The sequence below is a fragment of the Podarcis pityusensis genome, assembly GCF_964106645.2.
Source record: "Podarcis pityusensis genome assembly, chromosome: 9".
Lineage (NCBI taxonomy): Eukaryota > Metazoa > Chordata > Lepidosauria > Squamata > Lacertidae > Podarcis > Podarcis pityusensis.
Window position 1 is genome coordinate 20,374,002 of NC_138034.1, and position 18,258 is coordinate 20,392,259.

Here is an 18,258-nt window from a genome sequence, read left to right on the forward strand (position 1 = left end):
GAGGACGCCCCATTTTTTGTTAGTGAGAGACTCTCGCCCACCTCTCCACACGCGCGAGGCTTGCCCTCCAGCTGTCTCTCCTCAGGCGCATGAAAACGGGGGGGGGGGGTGGTTGTTCTCAATATCTTTATTCCCACCAAGCCTGCGTTAATCCCATCCACATTGGCCCCAGCTGAGCTGGACTAGGAGAGGCGCCATCAGTGTCCGCATGGCACCGGCTCCTGGACAACACCTGTTTTTTAAGTAGTCGTTGAATTTCTGGTGCTGGCAGGTGCTTTTTATGGACTACGTTAATGAAAGGTGTTTTAGTGCTCCCGCAGGAATGATTATTGCACAGTTTGGCAGGTAAACCAGTGTTTCCCAAACTTGGGTCTCCAGCTGTTTTGGGGACTACAACTCCCATCATCCTTCGCTAGCTAGGGATGGGAGTTGTAGTCTGAAAACAGCTGGAGACCCAATTCCCATCATCCCTCACTAGCTAGGGGTGGTGGGAGTTGTAGCCTGAAAACGGCTGGGGACTAAATTCCCATCACCCCTCCCTAGCTAGGGATGATGGGATGAATGAATAAGAACTTTATTTGCCTTAGCCATTGGCCATAGCAACAAAAGAGAACAAAATAAAAGTTGAGTATAATAAAACACAGTTTAGGATCCTGAATCAGCTGTCAAACAGTGGACCTTATTCTGATTGTCCCAGCTAAAAATCTTGCAGCCTTTGCTGTCACATGCTCCTCTTGATCTGCCAGGAGAAAAGACACTGTGGCAGTGGTTGGATGACCCGGAATGGACAATAACAGAGGGGTGATAATCTCGTTCCTCAGGTCTTTGTAAAGAGTGCACACCAGGAGGGTGTGTGCCACTGATTCGATGCTGCCATCTCCACAGGCACATAAGCGTTTTTCGTGTGGAATCTGTTGGAATCGTACCTCAAGTACAGCCGAGGGCAGTACATTCAGTCTTGCGAGGTTAAAAGTGCGTCTATATTTTGGAATTGCTAGGTTGTGCAGATAGGGTGCCAGAGAATCAAAGTGGGAGGATGGGAAATGGTCATACCATGAACAAAATTCCCTTCTCGTGGCCAAGTTATTCTGACGCTCGATATCATTTAGGCATTGACAAATTAGACTGTTTTACTATAACCCACGGTGAGTAACTGTTGTGGGGATAAACCACAAGAGTGATGTTTTTGATTGACAATTTTAGAGCAGGCACTCTTGTGACAGTCTTGTAGCACTAGGGATATTAGACCGGGGGGGGGGGAATTTGAGTTTTGGCGAAGCCAGCAGTTAAATGTCCTGCGCAGATCCGTAATTCTACCAAGGGGATATTGGCCTCTAAGCGCAATGATGTGTTTGGGACACAGGGTGGTATAGGAAAAATTTGCCTTAAGAACTTTGATGATGGGAGTTGTAGTCTGAAAACAGCTGGACCCAATTCCCATCATCCCTCACTAACTAGGGGAGTTGTAGCCCGAAAACAGTTGGAGAGTAAATTCCCATCATCCTTTGCTAGCTGGGGATGATAGGCGTTGTAGTCTGAAAACAACTGGAGACCCAAATTTGGGAAATACTGATGTCAGTTAATGAATATACTAGAATATGATTTGTTGCCCAAATGGTCATAGGATAATAGATGCTTCGGAGAATATGGAAATGGTAGGTTGGGTTTGAAAGTATAGGAATCCACCACACAAATTGGTAGGTTCATTTGTTTCAGCAAAGCATGACTCCGTGACAGGTGAACTGCACTGCAGTATTCCTAGGAACTGTAGCGTGAATAAACTGCACCAAACTTGTTAAACAGGTCACTTTATATATAGATAACACCCAAACAGTGGAGTGGGAATATAATCTGCACCTCTCATAGGGTTGTCATATTTCAGAAAGTATAATTCCTGATACCCGCAAAGTTGTTGAGATTTTTTAGGAAGACCCCAAATTTACTAGAGCTGTTTCCAGGAATTTTTCTGACATATGGCAAGCCTAACTCGTTATCAAGGTCCAAGATGCATTGGTGGGCATACGTGATGTGAAAGAGTCAAATGGGTGGGTGCTAAACTATCAAATTGGCTAAATGGGTTGGCACTCATGTTTCTATCTTCTCAAAATAGGAATTACAGTGCTAATGTCATTTCTGAAATTGATATTTTTATCTGAAGTGTACAGCTGAAAAGATGTTACAGGATTATTTATCACCTCATGAAATAAATGTAAATACAAACCTTTATGGAAGGAAACAAGGTGGCAAAGAGTATAAATGGCTATCAGTATATTTTTTGAATATGATATTCCTATAGATTTTTAAAACTATGTTATATCATGGTTGTCTCCAGCACTTTGGAAAATGAAAAAAGAAACCTGTAGAACATGTACAACTTTATTTTAAAAAATGTAGAACAAATGCACAATTACTGTCAAAAGTAGCTTTTTTTTTTACAGTGAACAGCAGCAGTATAAATTTCTTAGTCTACAGTAACTGCAACTTATGAACATCAAAAAACAAAAGCACCAAAAAGTATTTTATCTGTCACACATTCTGAACACATTTTTACATTAATTTAAAAAATCTAGCAGATTATTAAACATTATCTTGACTGAAGCTAAAATGATCTATCCCCATTTATGTGCACAGGCAGCAGCAAACATAATACATGGTAATAATGACTAAAATATACAAATATATACAAAGCACTGTTTTTATAAAATCTTAAAACACCCAAAATGTGTTTTTACGTGTGGAGACTTTCTGTGGGAGTTCTACAGACCTGACCCAAGTCTCCCATTGAGCTCCCAGGGAATTTGCCAGAGACAGAAATAAAAAGGGAGGGATCTTTAAGGAAGAAACTGATCTACTGTCCAATCTTATGCATCATTTATCGGAATTAGTCCCACTGCATTGAGTGGAGCTTACTTCCAAGTGAATGGCTGTGGGATTTCAGCCTTTGTCACACAGTTAAAAGAACTTTGTATTTCTAGAATGATCTTTTTTATGAAAATGTTTTTGAACCATAAAAAATGTTTGCGTCTACCAAAAGTGTGGGAGACCTACATAAATGGCCACTGAAGTTAGGGACAAATTAAGAAAAGCATCAGCAGAACAAAAAACTAGAAAAGTGAAGGGACAGCAATGTGCTGTGCAATATAGCTGCAAAATTTATCTGTGCTTTTGTTTCAGTCAGTACTTTCTCCTTGCAATTGCTTGTTTGAGAGGAGGGTTTGCAGGTAGAACATTCTGCCCAAAGAGGAAGGTGTGAACTAATCTACAGACTTGCAACCAAAAACTTATATTCAGTAAGTTTATTTAGACCCAGTATTTGGTTGTACATTGTATTTTCAAATCCCTCTTGCATTCATAGCTCTTTGAACCTGAAAAGGGCATTGTCTGTGAAACCAGGTACAATTAAAGTAAGCAGTAATAGAAGCTACTAATTAAAACGTTTAGGGATGCGAGGAAGAATGGGGGAAACAACTATTTATTTTGCTTATCTTTGGACATAGGTTAGTAATAGAACTGTCACAACTGCAAAGCTTCAGGGTTTGGGGGAAATTAAAAATTGCCTTTGGTTATATAGTGGAGCAAAACTATTTCAGTGCTCAGTCCTAGAGCTCAGTGGGTGGGCTTGGCCCAGCCTACATTACAGGGCTTTTGAGGTTGAATAATAATAAAAAAAACCTTGCTCTGAAATCTTTGGAGGAAAGACAGAACAGAAAAAGCATCACCAATTAGAAGTGCGAGAGAAAGAAGTAGAACTGTAGAGAATGAACCCAATCTAGAACTTCACATGTGTTCAGATGCATATACAAATCTCTTCTGCACACTGACTGCCCATCATTCCCATGGAAAAAGCAGATCTATAGGACCATGACACAGGAGTTGGTGATGGTCTTTCTGTATATCTCCAGTTGCAAAAACAGACATATAGGTAGTATCTAGCTTAATAACTTTTATAGCTCTAAACGTATCTGAACATGTGTGTTTAAATTTTGTTCTGTCCCCCACCAGCCCAAGTATCCTTAGACCACCCATGACTTGTCTGCATTGAAGGCATGTGAAGTTGCTCCCTCCATTGGAATGAATGAGAAAGCCACTGTATTGTCAACCACTCAACTCAATGAAATCCACATAGAAATCCTGAGCCCATTAAAAAAAAAAACCTGCTGTAAGAGGGTTTGAGAAAATAAATGTCCTTAAAGCCTTAAATTTAATTCTATTTATCAAAAAGAACGAAAACACTTATCTGCTACACAACATACACAATACGACATACAGCAGGGGTGGGGGATTTTTTCAGGCCAAGGGATAAATTCTGTTCCAGCTAACAGTCCAGAGGCCATATACCAGTTGTACTGATAATCAGAGACATAAGTGGGTGGACCAATAAACGTGAATATTAGCTTTGTACAGTAGGCTAGTTATCAGAGTTCAGAGACACATTCCAGCCAAGGCAAATGCCCTCAAGTTGAGTTCAAAGCAGACCAAGTAAGCGTTGTGCCCTGGAGAGTCCTGAGGGCCAGATAAAATGGTCTGGAGGGCCACAATTAGACACCAGGCCTGATATTCCCCACCCCATTTTACAGAGTTAAGTGATAATCCAATGCTTCTGTAGACACTAAAAACTGCTATAATTCTTGCAATGTTTATGCACCACCTGTATTTCCACCAGATGTTTATATATATGCATATGGTTGGGTACAAATATTCCCTTTCTCCCGTGGAAGTTCTTTTGATGGAAGGAGTCTTTTCCCTTCATGGAATGGAACCTTTGGGCCCAACCTACAGTATACATAAATCCTGAACCCTCTTTTTGAAAATCTAACATTCTGTTCTGTCTCGTGTAAGGCTTGGATAAGTAACTGAGCCTCCAACATTTTTATTAAAATTAAATAAGATATGACAAAAACTGACAAAACGTAGAAAACCTTAAAATAGTTACGAAAACAGTATTGATTGTCTCTTCTGAGTTTCTGTTTTGTTTTTTAGTACACACAGTAGTAAAGTTTTTCAAGTCGTAACAAAGGTGATTGCTATTCATCACTTAACAACTTTTAAGGACATCTATAATATAATGATGCCTAAAGAGATATTGATTAGCTACAAACCTGACCTGTGGAAGTTTGTTGTCTACTAAAAATATCTGCATTTTCCCCACTGTGATTTTTGAACTTTGTGATCTCAGTTATTTACTAAAATGTGACTTTTTTCAATAATACATTTGTTTTAAGAAATTATCATAATCATATATATCTTTTGTTTTGGGGACATTGCAAACAGATCAGTCAATCAGAGCAATACGCTAAAAACTGCTGCAATACTATCTACATTCAATAATGGCGGCAATCAGGGCACCCTCTCTCATCTTAACACAATTTCTCACATTCCATATAGTTCATAATTTTTCATAAAAGTGTTCTTTCAGCTATTAATATAAGATTATACAAAAAGCCAAGATAACATATACCTCCTTTACATTTTTAAGTCAAAGAACAGTGCTGCCATATCTACAGTTCCTATCAAACTCAGTATTGTTAGGCTGACATCAAAAAATTACACGTAAGCCAAGTCAGATAGGGGCGAGCAATGTAACTGATTTGTGTTTCCTCCTTATATACTTATTCTGCAAGAATCATAACTAAGAACCTAAACAGCTCTCTCTCTCTCACTGTGTGTGTGAATTTGTATATGCATCTGGATTTTCCACCCCTCACTGTAGACTTTGGACATCACACACACACACACAGCATTCCCACCTGGTCACCCTTCCGTAACATTGAAAGCCAGCCTTACTTTCCTTATCAAACTTTTAAAAAACCCACCCAGTGTGCTTAAGATGCACTTATTTGCGAATAATCATCTCATTAGTATTTTAATACTTGTGCAGGACAGCTTTCCAGATCATGTGGCCAGCATGACTAAACCGTTTTTGGTGCAACGGGACGGAAGCCGGAGCGCACGGAAACACTGTTTACCTTCCCGCTGCAGCAGTACCTATATATCTACTTGTGCTGGTATGCTTTTGAACTGCTAGGTTGGCAGAAGCTGGGACAGCAATGGGAGCTCACCCCATTGTGTGAATTTGAACTACCAAACGCTGGCTCCCTCGGCCTGAAAAGCAAGATGAGTGCTGCAACCCCATAGTCGCCTTTGACTGGACTTAACCATCCAGGGGTCCTTTACCTTTTACCTTACTTGAGTAGGGATGCGAAAACTGTTGACAGAAAAAACATTAAATCCACAGTCTTGGATTGTGTGCTTTTCTAAGGCACTTCTAAAAACAATTTTTGTTCCCAACCCCCTCTCTGAATCCTGAAATTTTCATCTTTTTAAAACATGGGTTTCTAACCCAACAGTTGCGATGAAACGTTTGACAGATGGTTTGACCGAAACGTTTGTAACATGGTCCCAACATTAATAAACTAAAAGGCATTAGGTATATTGTAAGGTTATCCTTCCTCTGTCTCCAGGAGAAGAAACAGCCACAGCTGCTCACAGCCCCTATTCTTTTTCTTAAGAAAATAAGTAAATTAATGTTGCAGGACAGTTTTGCTTTGTTTTTCTCTTTGGCTTGTTCTCACACACATACATATGTTGCTTCATACACAAATTAATGTGTGGAGCAGACACACATGTGCCAGAAATACAACCTGCCCATCAGCCACTAAGCCAAGTTATGACTGTATACATGAGTGAGAATAATGTAACCAAGAGTGATCCTTTGGTGCCTATGCCTGCCTCATATTTTATTTATAAAATGTTACTTCAAAGCTAAAAAGACCTGTCACCTGTTAAACATAACTCTGTATTCTTATATGTTATTTGAATTATATTTCTTTCTTTTCTTTTTTTACTCCTCTCTCTCCTCCAAATACCCATCTCTTTTAAGGAGATGGAACATATTCCCTGAAAAATCTGAATTTCTGTTCATGATTTATACAAAAATGTTAGATAAGTTATGACTACAGCAGAATCCACTGAAAGACGTAATACCTCCTGCAAGGGCAAAAAAATACATAGTGGCTGAATTCAATCCTCATCATAATCCATGTTAGATTTATTAAGTGCATCCTTGCAGGCTGGAAGCTTTCACAGCTATGTTTATTATTATTAATTGTTGTTTAGAGCTGCAGCTGAACCCTAAACTGTGGTTAATCTTAATTATGGTTTGTTAAAACAAGCCAGCTTAACAGCTCATGATTTAAATTTAGTCTATTTCAAACAAGCCACAATTAAGATTACTGACAATTCGTTGGTTTGGGGCAAAAATGCCCTGCTGCAGTTACTCAAAAGAAGTTCAAACTTCCAAATCCCATCTTGTAGCCACGCCAGAGGAGAGGATGAAAGGGGAGAAGCATGCAAGCCCGAGGTTCACTACAGCTTGTTCGCATCATAAGCAGCCATGGTTTACTGTGACATCTGAATGCAGCCAATTTATGGCTGACAGTTTCATTTTCCTTAGTTACAGAAATTAATGAATATACTTGGTGGGCCAGAGACTCGGAAGGTACACAGCTCATCAGTCATTGGACCTAGGGCAGCTACTTACAACCTCAGAGGGTTTACACATTCAGCACTAACACAGGGCAATTCCATAGGTGCACCTGGACTTGAAAAATTCCCAGTTCCATAGGCACATGCTGTTTGCCACTGTTCTGAAGTTTCTTACATCTTAGGAACCATGTAGCGTGACTTGTTGGTTGTCAACATCGAGAAGGAAAATTTGGAACACGACTGGTAAAAGGTACCGTATTTTTTGCACCATAACACTCACTTTTTTCCTCCTAGAAAGTAAGGGGAAATGTCTGTGCGTGTTATGGAGCGATTGCCTGTGGGTGGCAGGGGGGATCTGCTGCAGTCGTGAGCAGAGGATCCATGGTTCCCCTTCCTTCCCTCCTCCGTGGTTACAAAGCATGGATCCACATGGATCCTCAGGATTTTTGCATTGGGCTACTCCAAACTCACTGTCAGATCACATGTCTGTGGCCACAGCATGAACCACAAAAATCATATATCCACTATTTTGTTTAGAATTTTTTTTTTCCTGTTTTCCTTCTCTAAAAACTACGTGCGTGTTATGGTCTGGTGCGTGTTATAGAGCGAAAAATACGGTAATTTCAAAACATTCTATACGGAGCCCATCCATATGTTAGGCATTACAAACACTGCTTTTCAAAAGGATGTTCGCGGCATACATTATTTGCATATACAGTGGTAGCAAAAATTTAACACTTTTTAAAACAGAGAAGCACTACATCGCAATGCAAAAGCCTGCCAAGTTTCTGCTCTATGTATTCATCTGGGTAACTGGCTTTTTTAAATAGGTTTTTTTTTTCTTCCCTTTTTTAAAGTTTGAGATGCTAAACAGTTTAGCTACCTAGTTACTGACCACTGCTACACACATTTTTAAAAGACAGAAACAAGAAAATGTGTCCCCAATAACACAACCTAAAATGGTTCAGCTTCCCATCTTTAAACATTCCTAATTATATAACATTATGCCAGTTCAAGTTGTAGGATGGTGCGCTAAAAAAAATCCCAACATTTTTAGCACAACAGGCAAAATCAGCTGACGGGAGTTTGTTTCCCTCCACTTCCTTGGCAGTTTTTACTTCAGGCAACCACAATTTGAGGTAAATCTCCACTGGATGAAATATCTAGCAGTCGGTTTAGACCATTATTGATGTTTTCACAAAGCACAAGTAGGTTACTGCTAATCTTTCGGGAGCAAGTGTTTTGGCATTCCACCCCCCCAAAATCCCCCAACTACATTCCGTTACACTACTCAAAAGACGTACACAGCATGGTAGTTAGCAACCGTTAACATTCACTTGTCCTTTCATGTGTAATAAACTGAGCACTTTCACTTGCATTTTCAATCTCGTTTGCTTCTTTTACATAGTTCTTTTCTGCAGCTGCGCTTTTTTCGGAGCAGCTGTCGTCCTCGTCATCTTCATCTTCCACCCTAGGACGGCCTTCCACACTATGTCGGATGCCATAAGCAAAGTAAATAAAGAAACCTTCCAGAGGAGAAAAAGAAATGGATGTAAGTTTTCTCAGTTTTGTCATATTTCTGTAGCTCTACCCAAGATTACAAAAACAGAACACTTGTTCAGATCTTGGTATCACTTGTGGTCATAGGTTTCTTTAATCCACACTAAGCTTCCATTCTAGTACAGTGGTACCTTGGTTCTCAAACGCCTTGGTACTCAAACGCCTTGGTTCCCAAATGCCAAAAACCCAAAAGTAAGTGTTCCGGTTTTTGAGCATTTTTTGGAAGCCGAACGTCCGATGCAGCTGTCAGCTATTGTTTCCGGGGCACCTGCACCAATCAGAAGCTGCGCCTTGGTTTTTGAACATTTTGGAAGTCAAACAGACTTCCAGGACGGATTAAGTTTAGTGCTTTTGTTTTTGCCATTTATTTTGCGTTTTTGTTTTTGAGACTTTTTCGGTTAATTTGTTTTTGTGACTGTGTGGAACCCGGTTCAGCTACTGATTGATTGATTGACTGATTGATTGTGTGACTGCGGAAATGGATAAAAGCCCCCCATCCAAACAATGACAATCATCAGTGCAGGTAAGAAATTTTTTATTTTTTATTTTTTATCATCTACAATACTGTCTTATTTTATAGTACAGTACATTGATTATTGCTTTAATTTAATGGACCAATGGTCTTGTTAGATAGTAAAAATCATGTTAAATTGCTGTTTTAGGGGTAGTTTTTAAAAGTCTGGAACAGATTAATCCATTTTGCCTTACCGTCTATGAGAAAGCACGCCTTGGTTTTGGAACGGACTTCTGGAATGGATTAAGTTTGAGAACCAAGGTATCACTGTACTACTCTCAAAAATTATACGCAGAAATCCCTCATCTTATGTGGGGTTTCAGTTCCAAGACGTATGCGGATGTGCAAAAATTGTGTCCTTTGGAGCTGCTTCTAGAACCTGCATGCTGAGCAGGCTTTGCTCAGCAAGCAAGGTTAAGTGTCTAAATGCTCTTTTTGCACCATGTCCGCTTGGGTCACCCAGTATGAAAATAGGTTTTAAGCTTTTGCCCTTGCTTAGCGGGGAGGCAAGAAAAAGTTCACAACAACATTCAGCTACATAATACGTACCAATCGCCATCCAGATGCTAAACCGGATCCAAGTCTCTCCACTTAGTTGTACCATTAAGTAAATATTCACCAAGATACTCAAAGATGGCAAAAATGGCAGGAGTGGAACCTAAGGACAATTTTTTACAATTCAGTGTTTTTGACAAACATTCTGTGTGTCATACTTTTAATTAAATTTGTAAAGGGGCTCTACTGAACTGACACATCCATATTTTGAAAATAAAATAAAAGTTATAGGGCAAAGTGTCTTAGTCCAGTTGCAATGAACACATTACCTACTTATAATGCATTTTAAATGCAGAACTAATGAATTAAATTTTGATAGGCCTGCAATGGGAAGGCGAGGACCACAATTTAGTGGTAGTACACACATGGGCTACACAAGATTTTATATATGCACAAGGGAAAATAGGGAAAGATAAAATAAGGAAAACGGATCCTGTGGCCCACAGCTTTTGCCTTAAAAACAAACAAACTTTTAAAAGATCTGCTGCCCAATTAATCTTCAATCAATCAAAAGATTGTTAAAAAAAAAATTCATCTAACCTTACACGTTTCAGGTGTAGTAAAAATGAATTCTCAACTCTTTCTACAGTCAAGGCCAAATTTGCACAAGAACCACTATTTTGGCTTGCCACAAAAAGCAACTTTAGCACCATATCAGTCAAGCTCTTTTTAAGGCAACAGCTAACTTATTAATTCAACTGAAAGGTAGCTACTAAAGCGACAGGGTGGTAATCTCCAGAAGGGCAGCTAGTTACACAGCACCCCCCCAAAAAAAAAACTGTTTGTGAGGTTTTGCACCTGATGCCACTACCATCACCACTGCTTACCATAAATGCTACTTTCTGCTGACTCTGAGGTTGCCTCCAGATGACAAGTACAATGGTGATAAACAGCACTGAAAGTACTGCAAGGAGACAAATACTCCAAGGCTCCAGATTGGCAAGAAGATGAATCCCGTTGGTGGCCAGAATGCTTAAGCCACAAATCAGGAAAGCTAAATAGAGGCAATCAAAATTTCAAAATCTCAAATGTTTAAGTGACATAAAGCTTCAGCAATATTGACAGGTAAAAACCAATACTGTACATTCCTTTGTTTTGAATTAGGCTGTCAGAACAAATTTAGACTTGATGTCATGTCTACACCAATTAATACGGGATTCATAGGCCCCTCTCCCTCTTTTTCCATACTTGAAATTTTGGACAAGTTCAAAATAATAAGTGAATCTGATCCGTCATTTTGTTTAAATGCATTTTGCTTATCAGCTGACATTTCCGAGATAGTCCAAGTATTTAGATAGCTTTTGACTTACCCAACAGACACACAAGAAAGCTAACCATGGTGGCAGACTGTTCCGTGGGCAAACTTGATGGATTAATCAGTGTTTGTAAGCTGAAACTGTGTCCTGGTACCATACTCATTTGAGATTCATTCGTACTTTCTCTCTCTGATCCCGCAAGAGCCTCTTTTTCTGCTGAATATTTTGGCTGTTCATAGTTTAAACTGGGTTGGTACCTGTTTGTGTACATACACACACAAATACATTTGTGTATGGTGAGGTTCACAGAAAATAAAAATTAAAGGCACAATGTATTATAAGCTACAAGGCCTACAGCAAGCAAAAGACACGACTATATTTTGGGTGACATTATTGCACCATTTGTTTAGTTATTGATATTTAATTCAGGCAATAGAAGCTAGAGTTGCCACCAATACGCAGTCCTACAGTCACTGAAATCTGCATATTACAGGAAGGACATTCAGGTCCAGATTCTCTTAATGTTTCAAAGATGCACAGCAAGTAGGGTAGGGAAAGAAGCCAGCATTAGTCACACCTGGGGAAGTATTGGGCATCACTGCCTGAAGGAGTCCTGCATGCCTTTGGGCAGTGGCACCCAACAATGCTGGCTATTACACTGCCCAACCTCCCTCCCCATCCCCCAGGAAAGACCAGATGAGCACTGGGCACCACTGACTGAAGGCAGCCCATGTGTCCGAAGGCAGCATTGGCCAGCAGCACACCCCTACATAAACACTCAAGTGTTTTCCTTGGGAAATTGCAGGAGGGTTGCCTGACATGTATGGGGACTGATAATGACCATTTCTGGCCTAACCAGAAAGGCCAATATATGGTGAATCCCTTCATATGTATTATAAGTGATCTAACTCTCAATAACTGCACCACTGGCCCCAGAAATCCCTCAATATGGTAAACCCATCAGCCCTGGGAGCAGAGCACAACCAAAGGGGCGAACTCCTTGTCCACAGGATATTTATAAGGAACCAGAGCTGGGATTAGACCACAAGAGACAGGTCTGCTTTACCGAACCGAAGATACATGGAAGACAGAATTTGCATGCAAGATTTATTAGGCTATTTTAAGAAAGCATATCTTTCTACCTTAGAGGTGCCTTAGTGTTGAGCATTTCTCTGTCTCTAGCTCTGAAAAGGGAACTATTACTCTCTGCGGGTCACTTATTTCATCTACAGCACCAAAAAAAGTACACATAATAAAACAGAGATATCCAGTGTGGTTGCTCAATGACAACTGCTACCATCGCCAGCCAGTGAGGGATGATGGGATTTGGAGTCTAACTTCATATGGAAAGCATTAAAGAAGCACTTAAAGGTGAGAACCACTATGCAACAGAGCTTTATTTCATACAAGTTGCCCTAGATGCCAAACAACTTTTATTCTCCCATTCCTCTGTTTACAGCAGTACCTAAACTTGTACAGCAGCGGAATGTGAACTTCTACAAAATACTAAGGTAGTTGCTCTCATGAACAATCTGCATTTGAAGGGTATCCTGTCTGTGTAACTTCATGTTTACATAACTTTATGGCAGAAACAAAAACATTTAAGGATTTAGACAACATTGCCTAACAAATTAGTTAATAACCCAAAATTGGAACTCACCTAAGAATGAGGACACAAGCTGCTACTAGTGAATATGCAAGAAGAGTACCAATGGACATCATATCTACTAATGCTTTTAGGTCAAAGAGAAAAGCCATCAGAGCTAGAAAAACAAGACAAAGCAGAGCTAGTATTAAAAACATGTCTGTATTAAGCTGAAAATGAATATTTGCTACCATCTCCATTAACGTTTAACGCTTGCCCTTAAGGGTCTTTAAAATGTTCATACAATTTGAAGCAAACCATTGTTTTCTAAACGTTTTATGGCCAAAATTAAGATTTTAGTAATGCAGTAGCATTTTATAACCTTCAGGGGAACTGAGTTAATTCCCCTCTGAAATTTGGTACAATCAGGGCATTACACAGTAGTTTCAATACTTGGCTTTCACATGAGAAAATGGTATAAACTCATTTTGCATGACAGACACCATTAATTTAAATACATGCATAGACATAATAGGTAAAATACAATGGGAGTTAGGCAAGCTGTTTCTGGCTCATTTTAATGTGGCACAAATAGGAAATGTTCCTGGTACGCTGTGCCCATATCAAATCTTGCTTCTTTTCTTTTACTACACAAAGCTCATGCAATGAATTAAAAGTGTTGAGCTTTCAAGCACTCATAAAAGATAATCCCTCTTTAAAACAGTGTTAAAACTAAGCAAAAGTATTTGAGGGCTTATGCAAGGCACAGATGAAAAAAGTTTTTGAAAAACAAAACAAAACCCAGTACTGTTGTATTCTGCAGAGGTCATGCTAGCTGCCTGCAACCAAGGGTTTAAAATCAGTAGCCAGTCTCTAACAAAACTATTTTCCCTTCCCAGGCTACAATTATCCATGGTATGGAATGTGCATCAAAGCAAACCATGGCTTATGTCCCTCCAAAAAATGGTCTGCAATCCTGCTTCAGATCATAGTTTACAAGGGAACTATGCACTGGTGTACATTCAATGTGTAACTATACTTAATGCTAGAAAGTCATGATTTTGAGGGACACAGAGATGTCTTTACACTGTTTATTTCAGAGGGGCAACTTGCTATTGGTTCAGTTGTATCACTTACACTTTTAACTTAAAACTGTTTAACCTTCATACAATTATATCACTATGAATAAACAAAGTCTAGCTTTAACATATTGAAAGTTAGAAGCTAGCAAAGAGGTATCATTGTATTTTCCTTTGAAGTCACATAAAACTGCAACCAAGATTTGGAAGACTGCACTAAGTCCACAATTTAAGAAAATGGTTATTCTCTAAATTACCTATCCTGACACCTCTGTTTATCTGCTTTCTTTTTTGCAAACTTTAGCCATCAAGAAGAAGAAGAAGAAGAAGAAGAGTTTGGATTTGATATCCCGCTTTATCACTACCCGAAGGAGTCTCAAAGCGACTAACAATCTCCTTTCCCTTCCTCCCCCACAACAAACACTCTGTGAGGTGAGTGGGGCTGACAGACTTCAAAGAAGTGTGACTAGCCCAAGGTCACCCAGCAGCTGCATGTGGAGGAGCGGGGACCCGAACCCGGTTCCCCAGATTACAAGTCTACCGCTCTTAACCACTACACCACACAGGCTCCCCAGTTATTGTATAAGCAAAATATAATTGGCACTTATATGTTGGTATTGACATGTATTAAATATTTAATCTTTTAAAAAAACCAGACATTTAATCTTAACACCGTTTAAAATGAAGGGACTATCTATGTTGAGCTTTAGATATTAATGTCATATTGGCAGGGGAGGGGAATACTTTTCATGCTACATTTGCAGTTATTAAATTGTCAAATATACTTTAAACAACATATTAACTACAGTGGAAGTGTATGAAAGGCTGGGATGAAAATAGCCCAAATGGCAAAATTCAATGAGAAAGCAAGGACGTTTTATAGTTATTCACCTACACTTCCTTCTTTGCATATGCATTAAAAGGTACCATTGGTCACAGCAGAGGAAAGCTTTGGAGAAGTCCTCCAACGAGTTTGCTCCTGTACAACCAGCACCAACACCGCCACCACAATTCAGAATTGTTGCTTCTTCTGATTAGTCAGCAGTTTTGTCCCCAATTTGCATGCACAGAAAGTTAGCAAGCAGGCCCATCTTATTAACATAAATTTTGCACGTGAAAACGGGGTTGAGGTCCCAGTTAGGCAAGACCTGCTTTAAGAGCTTACCGGAGATGAGCCCTGCTGTCATTGTGGCAGCAACTGGAGACTGCCTCTTGCTCACTTTGGCAAGAAATCTAAAGAGTAAACCATCTCGTGCCATGGCAAACAGAATGCGGGGCAAAGGGAACATAGAGCCCAGAAGACTAGAACAAAAAAATTTAATTGTTCAAATGCCACAGTAAGAATATTATGCACTAACAGACAATCCAAAACACAGACATGGGAGGAAAAGGGAAACTGTATGTGTAAAATGCACTTCTAATAACCAAAAACGAGGCTGGAAACAAACACCAAAGGTTTAATAGTTGAACTCTTGAGATTCACATTTTATCATTTGAGCTGCAACTGCTTCAGAATCTACATTTGATCATGGGTGAAGATGTCCCTTTTCCTGATAATAAATTCGCTTAGAGCCTCACCTGCTACAGCACCTGATGACAAAGTAGCAACAAGAGGAGTCTTCGTTTTGGGATTGATACGAGCTAGACATTTGAAAAGCAACCCATCCTCCGCCATAGCATAGATTACACGCGGCATTGGGAAAATGGATCCAAGGAGACTGGATAAAAAGCAAAAGAACATGCAACATGGCCAACACAAAGTCATGCAATGCATTAGAGCAAAAAAGAAACAAGGCCAATTAACAGCATACGATACCAGGAACGTGGGATGGGATGGAGATAAATTGTACATGAGACACACTGCAGTTAAGACACAAGTTTCTTCAACTATTCAATTAATTTTTATATATTGTGTGCAGGGTTCTTTTTTAATGCACAGAGTACTTTGCAGCCTTTATGGTCTATTTCATACACTTTCAGGGATCACAGAATGTATTTCTCTGTATGGAGCAACACCCTCACCTTCTTCACCACAGAGATCACACTGCATCTGTCACAGGCACGAAGATTTCCTCACAATATTTGGAGAGGTGGAACCTCAACTACACTTTTCTACTTGGGCTTTACAAGGTCCTCACAGTAAAATTCTTGTGTCGTTATTTCCTATATCTTCTGAAGAGAGGTTTGTTTCAAACCTAATTAAGTGATCTGTCCTATACCAATGATTGAGACAGAATTACGGTAATATTCCTACCCATATTTCAAAGATAAGCTGCTGACACAAAACCTCCAGGTTTGCAGAGGAAGGCCCCAAAATGTTAGATTAACCTGGTGAATTGTAATGGTAACTCTTGTGGTTTACTTTTTTTTAATTGACTGAAAAATCTATCAATTTAATTATTACTATCTTAATGCTATATATTACACCATTAGTCACTTGTGATCATGTGATTTGTTTTATTTATGATTTTTAGAATCCTGTAACAGTTGGAGTAAAATACTCAAAACTGAAGAAACTTGAGCCTTCACTGCAGTTTTTCCCCAGAACGGTATACCAGTAGAAAACGTAGTAATACTTGCAATGCAATTAAGCGTCACCAGCACCTTGAATGATTGCACCAGGCAGCAGGATTGAAAACAGGCAATATCAGAAAACACTTTTTAAAAATGCCCAAAACCCATTATATCGTGTATTAAGTCATTTAAGGCTAAAACTTCATTCTTGTTAAGTACCTCTTTGCCCAATCTGTGTTCTAACGGAACCCTCATGCCAAATAGGATCCAGGAAACAATCTGACAGACCCAGTGATCCAATCCTCCTGGACTTGGACTGGATTGGGGTCTGCTTCAGAATCTGCACATTGTCAGATTCCCAGATATCTTATGGGTCTTTTACAAGGTGGCCCAAGGTCTGTGGTCCTGCCTGCTCTCTTGTAAACATTAATCCCAGTCAGCTTGTATGCAGTGTCCCTGCTGCAACAAGCCCATATGGAGGCACCGGGACAGGATCAGGCGACTAGGAGTCATATGTCTGTATTTGACAAAAGTGAAGTAAACGTGACATCTTACTTAATTCACTGCAGGATGCTAAACAGGTCACTGTGTATGCTAAACTGTATGATTTTAAATGCCATATCAGCTAAGCAGCCTTGGCACTGTTAATAAAATAAGCATATGCAAATGTTAGGAAGCTTGTACAGCCCTGATAAGTTTTAGAAACACTGAATCCCTGCACTAAATGCTTGCTTGAGCAATTTGCAATTAAGCCACATTTACTTCGTAATGAGTAGGACAGGAAGGGTGTTCCTAATAATCGTGGGGGTCTTTTCCAACCTATGGTAAAGTCACTTCAAGTGGAAACGCAGCCAGTGTAAGTGATTTATGAAGCCCAAATTAGATGCAGCTTCTTTAGTACATGCTTATATTTAGAAATGCAGACACTTTCATGATGGATTTTGGATAGTTCAGACAAATTTGAGCATAAGGTTTCTGCAAAATTACACTCCCCCTGATTTGACACCAAAATTATGTTAAAATGTGCATTTTCAATATATGCTTTTTAAAAACAAAAAAAACAAGAACCCGAGCCTGGAAAAAGTACTTAAATATACTTTCATTACCCACACTACTACATGTATTTTAATATCACTCCAGTGCATTCTTAACAATATTCAACAAATATGATGGTCAATAAATTAGCACAGGTAGAAAGAGATGAACTTATGAACGTAATTTTTCCTTTCACAAGGAAAAAGTTCACAAAATAAGAACTTAAATAGTTGACTTACACAGCTGAGCTACATTTGAGCCGTAACAAACTACATAATTATTCTAAATATCTCTGTTTAGCAAACCTAATAAATCAAAACTTTTAAAAATAGCTCCATTTTCCTGGCAATGACTTAGGTTTTCCTTATTTTTACCTTGTCGATAAAGCACAGAGAGATCCCACTGCTACAACATATTTCGCTGGGCCCCATCCGACATACTCAAAGGCTACAGGGAGAGGACTTTTCTCATCAATTAAATAGTACGGCATCATCAGAGTTAAAGCAGCTGAAACACCAAAGTAGGCCAAGAAGCAGACAAGCAAGGAAGTTACAATCCCAATAGGTATGGCTTTCTGGGGATTCTTGACTTCTTCCCCTATGGAGAAAAACGACATTTTATTCTTAGTGTGAATAAGAGTACGGAAGATGGCCAACAGTGAGATTGTGTGTCCAG

At 39.4% G+C, this 18,258-nt stretch overlaps 1 protein-coding gene and 1 long non-coding RNA gene across 6 annotated transcripts in view; one reads left to right on the forward strand and one right to left on the reverse strand.

Annotated features, from left to right (window-relative positions):
- Positions 1-8,102: 8,102 nt before the first annotated feature.
- The window catches only part of SLC7A2 (solute carrier family 7 member 2), a 46,428-nt gene continuing 36,272 nt past the window's right edge, over positions 8,103-18,258 (reverse strand). For 4 of the 5 annotated variants that reach the window (XM_081019985.1, XM_081019988.1, XM_081019986.1 and 1 more), the window contains exons 6-12: positions 17,958-18,180; positions 15,613-15,752; positions 13,031-13,133; positions 11,425-11,627; positions 10,942-11,108; positions 10,109-10,217; positions 8,103-9,011 (exon numbers count right to left, since the gene is read on the reverse strand). In XM_081019985.1, the coding sequence (XP_080876111.1) occupies positions 8,812-9,011; positions 10,109-10,217; positions 10,942-11,108; positions 11,425-11,627; positions 13,031-13,133; positions 15,613-15,752; positions 17,958-18,180 (1,145 nt within the window). In that variant the 3' untranslated portion in view covers positions 8,103-8,811. Of the gene's footprint in view, positions 9,012-10,108; positions 10,218-10,941; positions 11,109-11,424; positions 11,628-13,030; positions 13,134-15,199; positions 15,337-15,612; positions 15,753-17,957; positions 18,181-18,258 lie in introns of all 5 variants that reach the window. The other variant, XM_081019989.1, reaches the window with a different exon arrangement.
- On the forward strand, positions 8,903-15,188 carry LOC308484975. The gene is made up of 3 exons (XR_013990254.1): positions 8,903-9,037; positions 12,830-12,881; positions 14,339-15,188. It is a non-coding gene; the product is annotated as an uncharacterized lncRNA (long non-coding RNA).